The sequence below is a fragment of the Falco cherrug genome, chromosome 5 (genome assembly GCF_023634085.1).
Source record: "Falco cherrug isolate bFalChe1 chromosome 5, bFalChe1.pri, whole genome shotgun sequence".
NCBI classification, from domain to species: Eukaryota; Metazoa; Chordata; class Aves; order Falconiformes; family Falconidae; genus Falco; species Falco cherrug.
In genome coordinates this window covers 21,831,276-21,848,953 of record NC_073701.1, presented here as the reverse complement: position 1 = coordinate 21,848,953, position 17,678 = coordinate 21,831,276, and the positions used below count along the sequence as shown (strand labels likewise).

At 43.0% G+C, this 17,678-nt stretch overlaps 2 protein-coding genes across 2 annotated transcripts in view; both read left to right on the top strand.

Annotated features, from left to right (window-relative positions):
- The first annotated feature begins 987 nt into the window (after window positions 1-987).
- On the top strand, window positions 988-9,312 carry STRAP (serine/threonine kinase receptor associated protein). Its single transcript, XM_055712348.1, has 10 exons — window positions 988-1,246; window positions 2,236-2,371; window positions 3,131-3,212; window positions 3,478-3,550; window positions 4,127-4,223; window positions 5,651-5,788; window positions 6,330-6,466; window positions 7,248-7,397; window positions 7,946-8,011; window positions 8,333-9,312. Exons 1-10 carry the CDS (start codon window positions 1,135-1,137, stop codon window positions 8,392-8,394), a joined length of 1,053 nt encoding a protein of 350 aa, XP_055568323.1. The 5' UTR covers window positions 988-1,134; the 3' UTR covers window positions 8,395-9,312.
- A 1,341-nt stretch (window positions 9,313-10,653) lies between these two features.
- DERA (deoxyribose-phosphate aldolase) overlaps window positions 10,654-17,678 on the top strand; it is a 57,341-nt gene continuing 50,316 nt past the window's right edge. The window contains exon 1 of the mRNA XM_055712520.1: window positions 10,654-10,817. Coding sequence (XP_055568495.1) covers window positions 10,787-10,817 — 31 coding nt within the window. The 5' untranslated portion in view covers window positions 10,654-10,786. The remainder of the gene's footprint in view (window positions 10,818-17,678) is intronic.

Here is a 17,678-nt window from a genome sequence, read left to right as displayed (position 1 = left end):
CCTGTGGAAGACCAAAGTTATTTTAAACGTCAATTATCTGTTAATGATTTTAATGCTTTTCCTAGCTGTAAGACTTGAAAAAGTAGATGAGCAGCTGTCAATCATTCTGATTTTTTAGCCTCTTGAAAGAAGAGTAACAGCATTTTTAAATAACCTAATTTTTAAGGAAGGCTGTTGACACATCTTCAAATGCCATTTTTAGATGCTTCTGAGGGCAGCCCTAACCACCACCACCATCTTAGCTCCCTCTTCTTTTATGCAAACCCAGGTGGGTGCTGCTATGCATCCCGAGATCGCTACATCCCCCCTATCTGTCTTTCCACCAGCCTCCGTGGCTGGCAAGGCTTATCGGATCCTGCAGAGAGCCATGAAGGGAGCTAGCTCTACAGAAAGAGCTGCGCTTCCTTTTGACAGGGTTTACTTGCTGCTGGTTTAGGAGCCTGAAGAGGCCAGAGAAGCACCACAGGGGCACAGAGTGCCAACTGGGAAGAAGCTGGGCATGGGGAGACAGGCTGCGTTGTGACACCCCAACTGCTGAAAAGCAAGTGCAAGCTGGAACCTGCCGGGAACTGCTGTAGAAGAGCTCCTAGACACAATAAAGAAGCTCTGAGGAGCCTTGGACCCTACCCTGGGGTCAGTCAGACAGTCTTCCTTCGGGAACGGGGGTGAGGAAAGAACGCGCGGGGGCGGCAGAAGCCCTGAGGGCTGACAAGGCACTCGGCAGCGCGGGAAGCGCGGGGCGGGCCGGCTTCCCGCCCACAGGCCGCCAGGCATAGCCCGGCTCGGCTCGATTCGGGTCGGCTCCGCAGGGGGGCGGCGTCCCGGGCGCGCAGAGTCCCGCCCCGCCCGGCCCCGCCCGGGCCCGGCCCACCGCGCCTCCCCGGCAACGATAACACCAACGAATGCCGCGCGCTTGCGCCTAGCGGCGCTTCCGGCTGCGCGCCCGCTGGCTGACGCAGCTTCCGCTCCGAAGCGTTTCCGTGCCGTCACTTCCTTCCCCGCCGCCGTTGCCGCTTCCTGCCCGGCAGGAGGGGACTCGTGTCCCTTCCCAGGCTCCGTGCGCGCGCGCCCCGCCTCCGCCTCGCGCCAGCGCCGTCTCCCCCTCCCCCCCCCTCCCGCCGCCGCGCCGCCGCCATGGCCATGAGGCAGACCCCGCTGACGTGCTCCGGCCACACGCGGCCCGTGGTGGACCTGGCCTTCAGCGGCGTCACCCCCTACGGCTACTTCCTCATCAGCGCCTGCAAGGGTGAGCGGCGGCGCCGGCCCCGTTGTGCAGTCTGCGCGGCGGGCCGCCCTGGGCCGGGGGGTGGGGGCGGCGGGCCGGCCCGCCTGCTCGTAGGCCGCGTCTCGCTTTCCCGAGCGGGTGGCGGCGTGTGTGTGTATAGCGGCCGGAGCTCGCCGAGGCGGTCGTGCCCGGTGCCCTGTGCGGCCGGCGAAAGGCCGGTACTTGCCGCGTAACGCCAGCGCACGGTGCTGCCGCATGGAGGAGGGAGCGGGCGGCTGATTGTCGTGGTGCTTTAGTCGCTGTTTTGGGCTGGGAGGGTATCACAGCCCGCATTCGCCCAGTTTGGATCCGAACTGCTGGCGGGGGGCGGGGGGGGTAAGCCTCGAAAAGCTTTATTTCTAACTGCCCGCTGTCGCCGGCTGTGCGCATAGCTGTGGGTTTTAAAGAGCTCCCGTTTAGCCAGGGCAGCTGCCTCGCTGGGTGTAGGATGACGACGTCCGCCCCCTTCCCATGAGAACTCACTATGTGAATAGCACTTCCCCTTCATTCATGTATATGTTAATCTTCTGTATGTGTTCGTAAGTTCAAAAAGACATTTCTTTCTGCCTTGGAGCACTTCTGGTTCAGCTCAATATCTTCTTATGTGAAGAGCTTTTTGATAGCCTCCCAGAAAAAATAATCATGGGAAAGTCTATTTCATTTTTACACCATCTCTGTATGTGTTTTAAACATAATGGATTGCAAGCACAAGACTTGTGCTCCTTTCTGTCTCCGTATTACCTTAACACAAACCTAAATCATTTGGAGTAGTATTGTAATGTTTACACAGTGTTGGGTACATGCAGCAAGTACAGCTGCATATCTAAGCTCTTCAGCTAAACTCTTTTACAAAGAACAGGTTCATAAAATCTGCAGTATTTACACATGCTGGTGCAAAGGAATCTTTTTTTTTTTTTTTAACCCACTTCCTTTTTTTATCATGTTACCATATTCATTTTGTTTTTCTGAAGATGGTAAGCCTATGCTGCGCCAGGGTGACACAGGAGACTGGATTGGCACGTTTCTCGGTCATAAAGGTGCTGTCTGGGGTGCCACTTTGAACACTGATGCCACTAAAGCAGCTACAGCAGCAGCAGATTTTACAGCGTAAGTGATTATCTGTCCTTGAAGTCTGTAGTTTGATTTTAGTCTTTACTGCTCTTTGGTGACATGTAGCTGTAGTAAATTACCGAGCCATTTGTTTTTCTTTAGTAATTGTTAGTTTATTTATGGCTAGCCAAAATAAAACCTAGACTTTAGGTTCTTGAAAGCAGTTGCAGTTAATGCCATTGTGATGAACAAGTGACTGCTTCTTGATAATATACATAATTAGCGTGCCAGTTCACTAGAATAACATTTCTATGTGTGTCTAATCTCTAGCAACTGTAGTTCTGGCAGAGTTAAAAGAGTGATTTTTATTTTGCTTCTACCAGGTAGTCTCTTCTTATTACAAGAAAGCTCTTCTGAAAATTCTACTAAATTATTTCTTTGATGTTTTTTGTTGTTTGTTTGTGCTGTTTGCAGCATAAATTAATATTTAGCAAGTTGAATCCTGTTAGTAGAGGGCAATCTCTGTCAATAAAATTGCAGAGGAGAGCTCCCTTTGTCTTAAAAGTAAAATACTATTTAGTCTGCTTTGTCCTGAAGAAAAGGAGAAAGTTAAATGGTGGCATAGTAAAAAAAAAAGCTTTAATAAAAACGTATAAAGTGTTCTCACTAACTCGTTTATAAGAATACATAAGAATGTAGCATTTATGATAAAATGTTATGATGGTGTCAGGAAAGATTGCTTACAAACTAATCTGGCTATCGAGGTGGATTTGTCCTGGTGCTACTGAAATACAAATATTTTCTCTTGCTGTTTAGCAAAGTGTGGGATGCTGTGTCGGGCGATGAACTAATCACATTGGCTCACAAACACATTGTCAAAAGTGTGGATTTTACACAGGTATGAAAAACCTTTGTACCTTTTTCATCAGGGAAGTAAGCTTTTAAGGTCTGTTTTGCTATTAGTTACTTCCCAAATTTTTACGTGTGTATCTTAACAGGCAAATAATCTAGCATACCATTTCTAGTTTTTAGGATTGTAGCTTAACTGTAGTTAAGTGTGTTAAGAGGCTTTCTGAGAGAAAGAACTGTTATTTAAAGACTCATGGGTGAAGGCTGGTATTTTGATTCAAAATAGAGTTGACCCTTTATAACTTCTGTTTCAGGATAGCAATTATCTGTTAACAGGTGGACAAGATAAACTGTTGCGTATCTATGACTTGAGCAAGCCAGAAGCAGGTGAGTCTTTTAGAACTGATTCTTGTTTCGTGGAGTTAAATAATTAAGTTCTGAAATTAAGATCTACTTTCTGTTATGAATTATAAAAGCTGATGATTGTTTTTTCAAATGTAGTGTCTATAGTGGCTATAGTAAGATAACCTCGATGGTTTTAAGTTTATGCTTTTACAAGTGAGTTGGAGTTTACCTGTAATGGACTTCAAGGATAGCATGTTTCAGTTTGATACAGACTCATTAGAAATAGGTCTAATTAATCATAATTTAGTTATCTGAAAGAAAAAAGATTCCACATATTTAAGTTTGTTTAAATTAATGTGAATACTAAACTGCTGATGTGTAATATGAAGCTAGAGAACCTTGATGTTAAACTCATGATGCTTTTTAAATTTAGCCAATCAGTTACCCAGTGTACATTTATCCAGTTCCTAGAGTAAGATCTACAGATAAAGTCACAAGTGCTTGAAGTAATTTTATGTTTCTAGTAAATGGAAAACCATATAACTTAAAGTGCCCAAACTGCTGCATGATGGTATTTCAATTTCTTACATGTATTAAAATATTTGGCTTTATTTTAAGAACCTGATGTTGTCAGTGGACATACTTCTGGCATTAAAAAGGCTTTATGGAGCAGTGATGACAAACAGATTCTTTCAGCTGATGATAAAACTGTCCGGTAAGTAAAAGTAACTTTCTTTTATCTAAGAAGCTCACTTGTGTTTATCATCATAATCTATACAAGAAGATAGTTGTGTGTTTTGATAAAGGGTATAAGTAACACAGGTTATTTGATCCTAGGTTATTATAGCTGCATGCCTAATACAGTTCTCCTGCAATTAGATATACAACTTTTGTAATAATTCTGATTTACTCCTTGAAAGTGTCCTCCCTGATAAGAGTTGGGTTTTGAGAACTGCATAGTAAGAATAAATTTATGCCTTTTGCAATCGTAGAGAAGAGGAATTTATAGATGAGGTCTTGTGCATACGGATTGTGCTGAGATACTGCTTTCTTGTCTTCTGCAATCGAGCCTTGAAAGATGCATGAGGCCTGGACTAGCCAGGCATTAGGATAAAAGACTGGGAAGAGTATCTGGAAAGAGCGCACTGTTGATAGACATAGCCTTATTTCTCTGCCATGCTGATAAGTTGAGTAGGCTTTAGTGTTTTTATAAGATGGCTCATCCAGTCATGGTTGTATTTTGTTTACTTGATGCTCAATTGGTAGATGTGCTGAAACCTAGACAAACCTGGCTGCTTGGCAGATTAATTAACAAAGACCCTTCCTCAAACTATGCTGTCCAGAAAAGATGGGAGATGTGCCTAACTGCTTCCTCAGCTTTCTGGCTGATATGAACAGTGTCGTCTCACACCTAGCTGATTAGTGATTCTTTATGGCTCAGGACAGAGAGAAGCAGAATGGTGTTTTTTACATTGTGGAAGGAAGGATGGGAGCATGAAGTCACTGGTGCAGTTTCCCTGTAGTCTCCTTTTCAGCTCCAGATCTTTTCAGTTTCCTAGTGTTCAAGACAGGCAAGGGCCTGGTCTTGTTCATTTTTCTCTGTAGACATAGAAGTGCAGCAGTCAGTTAATGCATGAAGATTTTTAGTTGTCATAGCAGAACAATTTAATTTCTTTTCTGTTTAGATAGTTCTTGCACCCCTACAAAGAAAACCATATTATTTAAAATTAATCACTGTTCTTTGTATAAGTTGGCATTACTACCTCTTTGCCTTGTAAGGTAAACAGGCAGAATGGAATCTTCAAGCCTTGCTTCTAGAAAGCTCTATCGCTCAGACTAAAAACAAGATTTCTGATCTCTAAGAGAATCCTTGAGTAGTTAAATGATCTGTGTACCATTTAATGTTGTTGCATGAAGCTTCAAAAGTAAAAGTATTTTAAAGTAAGCATGTCTTAAAACTTTGCCTAGATGAGAATGAAGGTAAGGACGCCACTGACAATCTGAAGTACCTGTGGAGTCAAACAGTGTTCTTTGTTAGGTGGCTTTTTTGATCCCAATCTTGACACGGATGGGAGGTGAAAATTGTTTGATTTGCTGAAGTAATTGTAGAGTCTCATTTTTTCCTTTTTGTTTCCTCTTAAGCCTCTGGGACCGGAGTACCATGACTGAAGTGAAGGCACTAAATGTTGCAATGTCAGTGAGCAGCATGGAGTATGTTCCAGAAGGACAGATACTTGTGATAACTTACGGGAAGACTATTGCTTTTCATAGTGCAGAAACGTGAGTCCAGACCACAGAATTTGCACAGGTTGAGTAATGGGCTTATTTGTGGGTAAAAACTAAAATCACCAAGTTGTCAGAACTGGTATTAGTGAATGTCTTTGCTGTCTTGTCAGAGGCAGAGTGTGAAACAGCTACCCTCTTCTAAAATAGTGAACCCAAACTGTCTATGAAATACTAAGCTTCAAAGGTTCAGTGCCATTTTCATACTAACTGTATTTGTGGTTAAATCAGGATTCAGTTTCAGTTCAGTGCTTTTCAGAGAACTAATTATTTATACATCTCTGTTGTCTTAAGAAAGCAAGTTACACACTTAAGCATATTCCAGAAAGTAGTTCTGAATGTGTGAGCTTTTGTTTTGCTTATTCTGAACTTGTTTCTAACTTGACAAGTGTGATTTTCAAGTATTAAAAATTGTTTCAGAAACCGTGTGGGTGTATTCTGTTTTTCTTAAAAGCAGTTGTGATTAGTAGAATCACGGTTTCTTTGCTTTCAGGATTTTTTTTAAATGAACTTTTGTTAACAAACTTTTATTTTTCAGTCTAGAGCAGATTAAATCATTTGAAGCACCTGCTACAATCAATTCAGCATCACTTCACCCTGCAAAGGAATGTTTGGTTGCAGGTGGTGAAGATTTTAAACTCTATAAATATGACTATAATACAGGAGAAGAATTAGGTATGTTTGTTTTCTGTAATCAAAAATGAGTTCTGAAATGGGTATTAGATTAATGAAATAAGACTAATAAGCTTGTACTCAAATAAGGTCTTTGCATAGCATGCTGTGCAAGAGGATGAAAAGGTATGTTATCAGTTAAGCAAGCATTCCTTCCTTTCTCACTATACCTGACTAGTTAAAGTCTCCATTAAATAGCTTCTTGCACCTATTTAGAAAAAGTTGTCATGCTAGGTTATATTTGAACTAGATATTAAAAGCCTTTTTCAACCTAAACAATTCTGTGATTCTGTGTAGCTGCAATAGCAAGTTGTATGTTAACTTGTGCCATACCATAGCATTCGTTAGGTGTCTCTAATTTGCAGCTACTTGCTTTTATGAAAAATGTTATATGTTTGTGTTCTTGATAATGTTGGCCAAATATATTTTTTAAAAAGTGTATTTCTAAGTGTATTATTTGATTCTGTTCTTGTTTAAAATTGTATGTGTATGGAGTGAGTGGTTGAAGGAACAGGGCATGTGAGCTCCATGCTACTGGCTTGCTTTGTAGTTTTGCCTAGAATAAATAAGCACCAGTTTTCTTGCAATTAATAAAACATTAATATGTTAGTTACCTAAATTGGAGATTGCTGAAATAAGAATTAATAGAAGGTTTGTTTTGCATCAGAAGCTAAAAGGGCTCCCCTGTCAGTATTTTTCTCCATTCTTCTGATCAGTTTTTACTTACTAATTTCAGTTGTTGGCTGAAATTTGAAATTAATGGTCTTGGTATGTTCCCTTATAGAATCTTACAAAGGACACTTTGGTCCAATTCACTGTGTGAGATTTAGCCCTGATGGAGAGTTATATGCAAGTGGCTCTGAGGATGGTACACTAAGGCTGTGGCAGACAACAGTAGGGAAAACCTATGGTCTCTGGAAGTGTGTAGTTCCTGGTAAGTGCTTGTTTCTGGTGAAATTTGGCTGATCCATGTGCACTTACTAACTTTCATAAGTGATAAACATTGAATTTCATACAGCAACTTGTACTGTCTTCTGAGGGTTTCTATATCCACTCAAATCTGTTAAGATTGAAGGATTTACTTTTGTAGCTGCCATTACAGCACTTAACTTAAAACCTGTAAGCTTATTGAATATAGATATTCTGTGGATATTTAAGCAAATAATCTGATGTATATTTATGTTAAAGAGTAAGGAATATGAAATACCACTTCTATAAGTCTTAAAGAGGTAAAAGTCTCTAGAAAGAAATGTGGATGACTTTTTTAATATATTTTTTTAAAAAAATTATATTGTAATTTGGTTCTCTATACTTGCGGGGGTAATGTCTAGGAAACTGCAAGTGAGTATTCATTAATGGAATTGCTTACCCAGCTGTTTCTTCTCACCACTAAGTGGGAAATTTTTTTGAATTTTATTTTTTATTAAGGTGGGTTGGGGGTAACTGAGGGTACTAACTGTTTGTTCTCCCTCCCCTCTACAGAAGAGGAGAATGCAGAAGCAGCAAAAGCAAGGACCACCCTTCCAGGAACTGCAGAGGAGGAAATAGGTAATGCACTGAACTGCCAGCTTCAACTGGGCTAAGTGTTAAAAGATCAGTCAAGATGTTTAGTGTGGACAAGGTAGTTTTCCCCAAGTACCTTTTGCCATTTTTCGCTCTTCTCAAAGATCTTTGCTTTTTCCTGAAAATGACCATTTGGTAAGTGTCAGACTAGTGACTAGAGCTGTGCAGACTGAACATACAGGGTGGAATAACTGGATCAGGTTAAATGGGAAAACAAACTGAATCTGTCTTTAAGCAATCCGTGCAACGTTTCTTTGGTTTATATATCTAAGGTGAAGTTAAATAATACTTTTTATTTAATTGCAGAAGATCTTGCCTCTGAAAACTCAGATTCAGTGTACAGCTCAACTCCTGAAGTTAAGGCCTGATTATCGCAACTGTTATGCGACATGCGGACATACAAGACTAAATCAAGTGACCAGTGATAAACAGCAGCCTTCCAGAGTGTGCTCTCTACATAAGGCAAAGATGGGCAGTAATTGATGAGAATGCGGTGGAACTGGCTAGGTGTTGTCTGTAAGAGAACTGAGTATCCAAAAAAAAAAAAAGGAAAAAAAAAAAGAAAAAAAGACTGGTAGAGTTCTGCTATCTCTTTAGCATGATTGCCTACTGTCTTTTAAAAGAAGTGTGCAAGCTGAGATCCAGTCTCTCCAGTTTGTTAGACTCATTGTAGTGTGTTTTCTTTATTATGGAGAAGAGACACAATGGTTTTTCCTTTTTTTTTTTTTTTTTTCCTCTTTCCCTCCCCTCCTTGAAAGTTGGAAAATTTGGCTTTAGTTGAAAAGAAGGGATTATGTACTTAAAATATTTGGTTTGGGTTTTGTTTCATTGTATGCTGCTTCTGAATGTTTAACTGTTTTCAGTTGTCTAAATAAAATGACTCAAAACTCATATCTTACTGTTGAGCGTTGGGTTCACAGAATGGAGAAATAACCAAGTTAATTATGTAATCTTCTGAGCATCTTGCTTTTGTACTATACAGAAGAAAAGCAGTAAGGATGTTTTAGTGCTGGTACCGAGGGTGGCAAGTTCTCTGATTGTGTAAGCTTTGTGTCTTTTTGTTCTTTAAAGTTTGAATGTAAAAGTGAGTCTCTAAAAGCAAAACCAGTTAAAACTCGAAATTAAACATGCTGCCTGAAATACTGGGTTGTACATGGAAAATCTGAGCGGTTGGCTCTGAATCTGTATAAAGCTTGAGTTTAGTTCCCCAGACTGGATAAAAAAAGTTACTCTTTCAAGGTTACAAATCATATTTTCTTCATTAAAGAAAATATTGCTGTTCTACTTGTCATTTCCTTTTAATGTTATACTGAAGAATTTACATAATGCATTCTGTATGAAAAGAAGAAAAGTTTATACAGAGGTATATTTATTCATGCACCTTTTTATTTTTTCATATTTGTACTTGTAATTAGATTCTTTTGGATTTTTTTCCTAAGAGTACAGTAATGCTGTCATGTTAGAAAAATTGAAGCTAAACATTTAGGATATAAATTGAAACATGGGCCATTCTGTCTGAATGTATAAAAAATCTTTTTCTGTTATGAGGGGTGGTAAATACTGGAACAGGTTGCCTGGAAAGGTCGTGAAGCCTCCATTCCTGACGATACTCAAAACCCAACTAGACAGTGGCCCTAGGGAACCTACTGAAGCTGAACCTGCTTGAGCAGGTGGTTGGATGCAGGTGGTTGACAGGGGTCTCCTCCAGCCTCAGCTGCTGGGCAGGGGGAAGTAAAAAGGAAAACAAACCATGACTCATGGTATCATTCTTTCTTAGTGCAATAGTAGTGTTAAGCATGTTATTTCTCTGACTTCATTCCAAAATTAGTTTTGCAGTTATTTGCATTTTTCTAAAAAGAAGCAACTTGCATCTGATTTATAGCTAATTGTTTCAGCCTTATCTTTAATTCCATTAAGGCTTGTGAGGGCTCAAAATCTAGTGCTTCAACCTGGAAGCTGTTCATTTTACAAGCTGGAGGATGTGCTTAATCCAAGAAACACGTAGATTGCCCCATGGTGATGCTTCTTGCAGGCTGTGGCCTTTGAGCTGTGTTTCAGTTAGGGTGTGCAACATTTCAGTTGGAGATGTCTGGAATGACGTCCTCTGATTTCAGAACCGTGACCCTTGGCTGCTTTATGTGATGCTGTTGTGTTTGTGGTTTCTTTGCTAGTACTGAGCAAATAGGGCTAAAATTGCAAGTTACTTCATCTAAATGAGAATATTAACAAGGTTTAATACATTTTTCACGTGTGTTTCTGTCATTACAACTCGGTAACAAAGCAAGGGCTGTGAAGCTATTGGTGGCTTTGTTACCAGTCTTTGATTTTGTAGGTGTTACTAGAAATTTACCAGGTTAGTAAGTTCATTAGAAATTCACAAGGTTAGTCAGTTCCCAGAGCCCACAGTGTACTGTGACACCAGTTTCTACTTGAAGATTCAACCCGAAGAAACCTGGAGTTGTCTGGGTTCGTTACCGAGATGGCAACTCAGGTGCCGCGGACGGCTGACGGACCGGCGTGCCCCAGGGGCTGCCGTGGCGGCGGGCCCCGCGCTCACCCCGCGGAGGGCCGGGCAGGGCCTGGGCTGCCTCAGCGCCGGCAGCGCGGGTGCGGTGGGCTCGGTGCGGGCGCGGTGGCGGCGGGGCAGCACCGTGCTCCCGCGGAGACTGGCCGCCGCCGCTTCCTGTCCGTGCGGGGCGGGACCGGTGAGGCCGAAGTCTCCTGGGCTGCGGGAGCGGGGAGCCGCCGGCAGCGCGGGCCATGGCGGGCCGAAACCCCGGCACCGAGCTGGGTAAGGGGCAGCGGCCTGCGGGCCGGGCCGGGGCCGTGCCCGCTGGGGCGTCCCCGCCGGGCGGGGGCCGTGGAGGTGTGTCCGGCCGCGGCTCCACCGGTGGGAGCTCTTGGCTGCGGAGCCGTGGCGGGGTGAGGGGCTCCGGAGGCGGCAGACTGGGCGCCGCGGCCCGGGCAGGGCCGCCCGCCCGCCCCGGGAACGGGGCTCACGGTGCCGGTGAGCGCCGGGCGGGCGAGGTGGCGGGGGCCTGCGGGCTGCGGGCTGGTGTCTGCCCGCGCCCCCGCCGCGCTGCTGCAAAACCTTCTCTTTCTGAAAAGCCGAAGTCGGAACGTGCTTGCGATTCCCTAGATCCTTTGACAGATGCCGTGGATACGAACGGGGGGCTGCGGGAGGCCTGTTCGCCCTTGCTACGCCCGGTGAAAAGGGCTCGGCGGGGAAGGCGCGGGCAGGGCGCCGGGCTGGCGGGTGGCTGGGCCCGGTGCCCTCTGTGTACCTGTCTGCTTCTTGCTGAACAAATCTCCCCCCGCTTTCCCCCCAAGAGGCTGAGAACACTTATTAGTTGGGTTCTGATCTGCAAACTCAGGGTTTTACTTTTCCTTATTGTTCTCCCTGTCGCTTGCTCTCTGAAAACTGATAAGGATTTTCCAGGTATTTACAGGTGGTCTGCAGACCTGAAAGGTGGTTGTGCCTCAGGTACGACAGAGGGCAGCCGAGAAAGGGTTTTTTTTTTTCTGCTATTTCCCGGCTGGAGCCCTCCATCTGCTGATTGCTGGGGTGGGAAGGAGAAAGGGCTACAGCTTTCTGACTTCTCCACCCAGTGAGACCCAGCTGCAGTGATGGAATGAATCAAGGTGGTGAGCCTTCCCACAGCCTGCCTTCAGCATATGATAATTTGGTCAATATGAGTAGATGGACAATTGCCTGGCGAGGTACAGGCATGGCATCATGGAAGGTGAGAAATAAAGGACAGCTGGTGTGGAACAGGGAGATCTCAAAGTTAGCACGAGAGGAGTTCAGGAGGCCACGCTGCACAGCGTCACGTGGCTGTGCTCCGGTCTCTAGCACAAGCACAGGCTTTGGGCAGAGCTAACATGCAGTTTAAATGATTAGCCTGTGGATAACTGAAAGCCAAGTGCATTTTCATTCACTGAAGTCATTGACATGTAGTTCCTGAAAGTGAGCTGTCTCATTGCTCTGTAACGTGCTTATTTGTGGGTTGCTTGCAGAGACAGGTGAGTTTCACCTGTAATCATCTCAACACCCTCTTTTTGCTGAAAGAAACGTGTTAATAACAGTGGCAAAACTTCAATGTCTGTTTGAAAAAAAGCTAGCTCAGAGATTTGCAGATGTGGTCCAGTTACTTTAAACTAGGTGCATGCTGTGCCTTTTCTTAGTGTAAATTTATCCTTACAATTAATTGTCAGTATGTGTGGAGAGTCCAGAATGTGAAGTCAGTTCAGTTCTTATCAGTCATCCCCCGACAGACAGGCATATATGTAGTAAAGAAGGCTGTGCTGCCAAGTGGGAAACTATTGGGAGAGATGGGCGACAACAGTAACATTTGGCTGGATCTTACTGTGACAACTGTAGTCGTACTGTGACAACTGTAGTCGAGGGAAAATTACTCAATGTGCAGCTGACCAATGCAACATAATCATTGCTTTTTTTGCAGCCACTAAAATAATCTGAGTACATTCCAAATATTTAATGTAACTCTGTCTTCTGTAAGTAGCTGTCCCCTGCCCAAGAGGCAGAGTCAATTAATGCTCAAGATTATTAACGGAGAGCACAGAGGGATGGATGTCTTCAGGGCTGCACCATATGGCCTCTTCCAGCTGCAACTGATTTACCTGGAAAGGCCACTGCCCTCAGCTTATCTGCAGGTACTTGTTGCCATCCCTTCCCAGTGATCTTTGTGTGAATCCATTGCGGTCAAAATGAGCTGGGTTGGATGTGCAGGACAGACATAGTAGGGAAATGGTGCAGCCATGACCATGTTTATATTAAGCAGCATACCCACTGTGGCTGTTTCTAACAGCTGCCTTATGCTGACTGCTTTAAAGAGAGAATTAAACTCCCTGCCATTCACTCTCCCACTAAATGCACATCTGAACTATGTGAAGTGCTATATTTAAGTTGCAGTATCTTATTTAATGCTGTGTCTTGGCTGATAGCAGTACTCAAAAAGGACATGTTAAACCCTTGCCTTTATCTTTCATGGTTGCTAAGGGTACACACTGCTTCTGTCACTTAGGCCCTTTGGCTTTTGAAGGTTTTGCCAGCTTGTGCCAGCAGCTTTAACAATAAATCAAATGATTTGCCCTGTATGTCACAGAGCATTCTGTAGGCTTATAGTTTTCTAACAGGGACACCTAGTGGTAAAATATCTTTTACTTAAAAATGTTTTCAGTCCTTTTCTCTTGTCTGCTGTTTCTATACTTGCTGCCCCATGTCATTATTTAAGCAGTAAATTTCTGATGCAGCTGTTAGGGAGCATCTCTTTGTTTATCAATGACAAGCCAATCTTTTCTCAAATTGTGGTATATAATGCTTTCCCATGTGTTTGGGGTTTTTTTGTAAAATAAATACACTTTTGTAAAAGCCCTTAATTCATCCTTTCTTTCTTTCTTTCTTCCTATCGCTGTTCCTTAGTAGAAGAACAAGGTGTTTACTTGTAGTAAAGAACAGGTACATGTAACAGAGATTAAAAAGACACTGATTTATGCGAACTATCAGAGGGTCACTAGTCTTAATACAGTGATACGTTTGTCATCAGAGAATCATCTAAAGAAGGGAGATAAGGAATTTTGTAAGTTTGTCATTCTGCAGGGACTGTTGGTGAGATCATTCTTGGTACTTGGGTTCACCACGATGCCTGCAGGGCCTGAAAAGAGTCTGCCTCTCCTGTTCTGCTTCCAAGGACACTGGAGTATAATGGAACAGATGCTTTATGTTTTGTCACATTTCAGGAAAACATCAGATGCAACTTTTTAATGCAGTTCACAACAAAATAGTGAAACACATCAACGAACATCTGTTTTATAGTGTGAGCTAGTAGCATGCTCCTTTGGTTTAACTGTGGGGATGCAGACATCTGCCACATGGATTTTGGGTTCTGTGCAGATGGAGTCTTGATGCAACAGCTTCAGAATTCATGGAGAAAGACAGACAGTCAGTAACCTTGAGCAGAGGTAGAAGATGGCAAGTAGGATGTTTAAAGCCAAGCAGATAATACAGCTTGTTTGCATGGAGCCTGAACTTGTGCCTGGATACAAGTCTTTCTTCAGGCCACTCAGAAGGTAAATGGGAAGGGGGAATGGCCTGAACAGTAACAAAGGTCATGTGGCAAAACAACAGCAAAGCTGATTGCCAGTCACATAGTTACATCATATATTGTATTAGTAAAAGGGTAAATCATGCCTGACCAGTCTAATTGACTTCCATAGTAAAATGACTGGATGTGGTGGCAAGGGGAGAGCAGTGGATGCCATTTACATCCACTTGCAAGGCTTTTGACACTCTGTTTTGCAATATTTTGTATCCAAGTTGGGATGTTTGGATGGGTGGATACCAAAATGTTAAAAACCTGGTTGGATGGTTGGGCAGAGAAGGTGATGGTTAATAGGTCACACTCTATTTTGCGGCTGGTACCACGTAGGGTAGTGCAGGGGTCTAGCTTGGGATACATCCTGTGTAAAATTTTTTTCAATGACCTGGAAGAGGCAATGAACTGCTTGCTCATAAAGTTTGCAGATGAGACTAAATTAGCCAGGTCATTTAGAGGGACCCAAACTGGCTGGGGAAATGGGTCAACAGGAGCCCAGTGTTATTGAGCAGGGTGGAAGGCAGAGCGGGGAAGATGAGCCCCGGCAGCAGAAACGGCCAGCAACCCCCCAGGCTGGACCAGTGGGGACGTGGCCAGTAGCTCGTGGGACTGCTCAGCACTTGCTACGCCATATCTGGAAGACAGTGTCCAGTTTTGTTGCCCCCATTAGAAGAAAGAGATTGATAAACTGCCACAAGTTCAGCAGAGGGCCACCAAGATAGTCCAGGGGCTGGAGCACCTGCCCTGTGAGGAGATGCGGAGGGACCTGGGCTGGTTCAGTCTGCGAAAACGATGCTTTCAGGGGTCCTAACAGCAGCCTGCTCATCCCTGCGGGGAGTATATCAAGAAAGTAGAGCCAGGCTCATCATAGGTTTGCATCATGGGATGAAGCAAAACAGCAGGCTTGTCCTGAGACAGAGAAGTTCATAATGGATAAAAGAAAAAACTTCACGCAGGACAGTCAGGTGGTGGGGCAGGTTGTTATAAAGGCTGTGCAGTCTCCATCCTTGGGGACACTCTGAACTCAACTGAAAAAAGCCCTCACTCAGCAGCTTGGCCTGAGCTCAGAGCTGAACCCTGCTTTGCACAGGAGCTTGGACAAAAGACTTTCAGAGATCTTCCAACTCAAATTATTCTGTGACTACCTGTGTGTGTGTCTATGTATGTATATGTGTGTGTATATATATTCTGAGTAAAGAATAATTAGTTGCAGTTGTTTTGAGAAGTATGTTCTTGAATTCTAAAAAAAAAATAAATGAGTAATCCATCTGTGTTGCTTAGTCCCTCTAGTTGAAGGGCCAGAAATACATTCATTATGTTTCAATTGATATTTTTAATTAGAGTTGGTATTTCTGAGTCATTTACATGTGAGAGCTAGCCTGTTGGTAAGTGGCATTTAGAGAATGAAGTGTTGTGTCCCTTTTCAAGACAGCATAGTTCTGTTCTAATATATTAATAGCTGCTTTTAGCCTGTACCATAGCGGTTTCTTCCCTGTTCCTTTCTAACACCTTTTGAATCTGCTGGATAATTTAATCAAATTTAAAGGACAGTTAGACGTTTTCGAAATAAGTCAGTCACTGGGTGGAGTGGCCAAATTAGTCCCTCTGTTGAGGGAAAGACAGGCACAGCTCGGCAATTACATGACTTTACATCTTTTTCGGGCTTTATGCGAGTGACAACCTCCTGTTTAACTCCATAGCTGTAAGAAGCATAACAAGACAGCTGGGTTATTGGGGTGAGGAGAGTTCTCTGGAGCCAGAGAAGAAGAGAGGGAACAGCAGAAGACTTGGACCTGCAGGAAATCAAGCTGCTGTTGTTCTGCTGCTCGCTTTCTAAGGAAAGGCTTGGCAGTGGTTTTCAAAGTGCTTTGGAGGATACCATGATCCACTTCATGTGATCCATGGTCAGCATTGTGTGATTTTACTACTGCCACAAGCTAGCAGAGCTGATTTCTAGTTCAGCACTCACACCTTGGTGTCCTGCTTTGAGTATATGAATGCTGATGACTTAGAGACTGAACTTCTTTTGTAGAAGGAGGACCCATTTGAAAATAAAATAGGTCCGTAGCAAGAGTCACTAGGGAAAAATAGCTACAGCTTCTGTCCCAAAGAAACAGAATAACCCACAGACCTCTGAACAGCTTACGTGGTAAGGTAATGGGAACAAAACCTGCTCCTGAAGCATTTTCCCTCTCCTTGGTGTCTTTGCTCAGCTATGCATGGCCGGCTGGGGTCAGCCTGTGTCCAGCTGAATACCTCATTCCTCCACTAAAGGTTCAGGGCATGTTTCACTTGCTTCTCCAGAAATAACAGCTGTCATCATTTCCCTTACCCATTTTTATCATGTGTTCATGGTAGGAGCAGGAGCACACATGCTGTTTCTGGCACAGAGGAGGAAATAACCAGTTGGAGGGGGCAGCTTCTTTTGGGGACAGTGCTGTCTTAAAATGCTTGTGAAACTACAGCCTCAGGCATTCTTGAGCTTTCTGTTTTACCATCTGAAGGGATGCCATCTACGCCTTTTTTTTTTTTTTTTTTTTAAGTTTCTGAAAGCTTAGTCTGCTTTATGAGGAATGTGTTAGGTGTCTTAGATATTTATGTAATTATACTAATGAAGTGGGTTTATTTATTGTTTTCTGAGGAAATGCTTGGTATTTTTGGATTCGTGCTCTTCAAAGTGAGGAGATGAATTTCCTGTTAAGATTTTGAATATGATTTTTTTCAAATGTCTTCAGAGAAAAAAAGTAAACTTCAAGAGTGATTACAGAATATTGGCTAATTAGCTATAGTGTAACTGCTTTAATTACTTTTATCCCTGAAGCCACATGACTGTGCAGATGACTAGCAGATGACTTATTTAAAAAAAAAAAAAAAGATGTGTTCACACTGCAAGGTTAATGAGCCTAATTAAATATAGTTTTCCTTAGCCAGATACTAAATCATAAAGCTTGGGGGACTGGGGGAGGGGGAGAATCCGAAGGCAGTCAGTTCTATTTCAAATAATTATTTTATCCTCATTTTTAATGAAAAAAAAAAAAAAAGCTGGAATTGCGAGTGATTTTTCTGAATAGAGCCTTACATTTAACGATTTGGTGAGACCTCACACTACAAACTTTGAAAGTCTATTTAGAGACAATTATACTGAGACATATTTGTTTTCACTTGCCCACTGCTTTAATTAATGGAGAAGTGGGCTTGAATAAAAGGTCTGTGTTAGATAGAAGTCTCCATCTGCTGCTGCATATTACCAGAACCTTTGTCCTTCCTTGCCATGCGTTGTTTTTACTACACCATTTTATTTCCTTTAGGAAGCTTCATAATGTCTCATGTTAAGTTGTACAGACAGGATGGAGTTCTGATGGTTTTTTAAGACTTTTTTAAAAAATTTTTCTGCCTGTGCTGTGCGCAGTGGTTTGATATCCCACATTCAAAAAAATACTTGGAGATCCCAGTTCTTTGCTCTTCCAAGGATACTTGTGTGTCAGGCACAAATGTTAGAAATTATACCTTACTGAATTGACATGTGTCAGCTACCT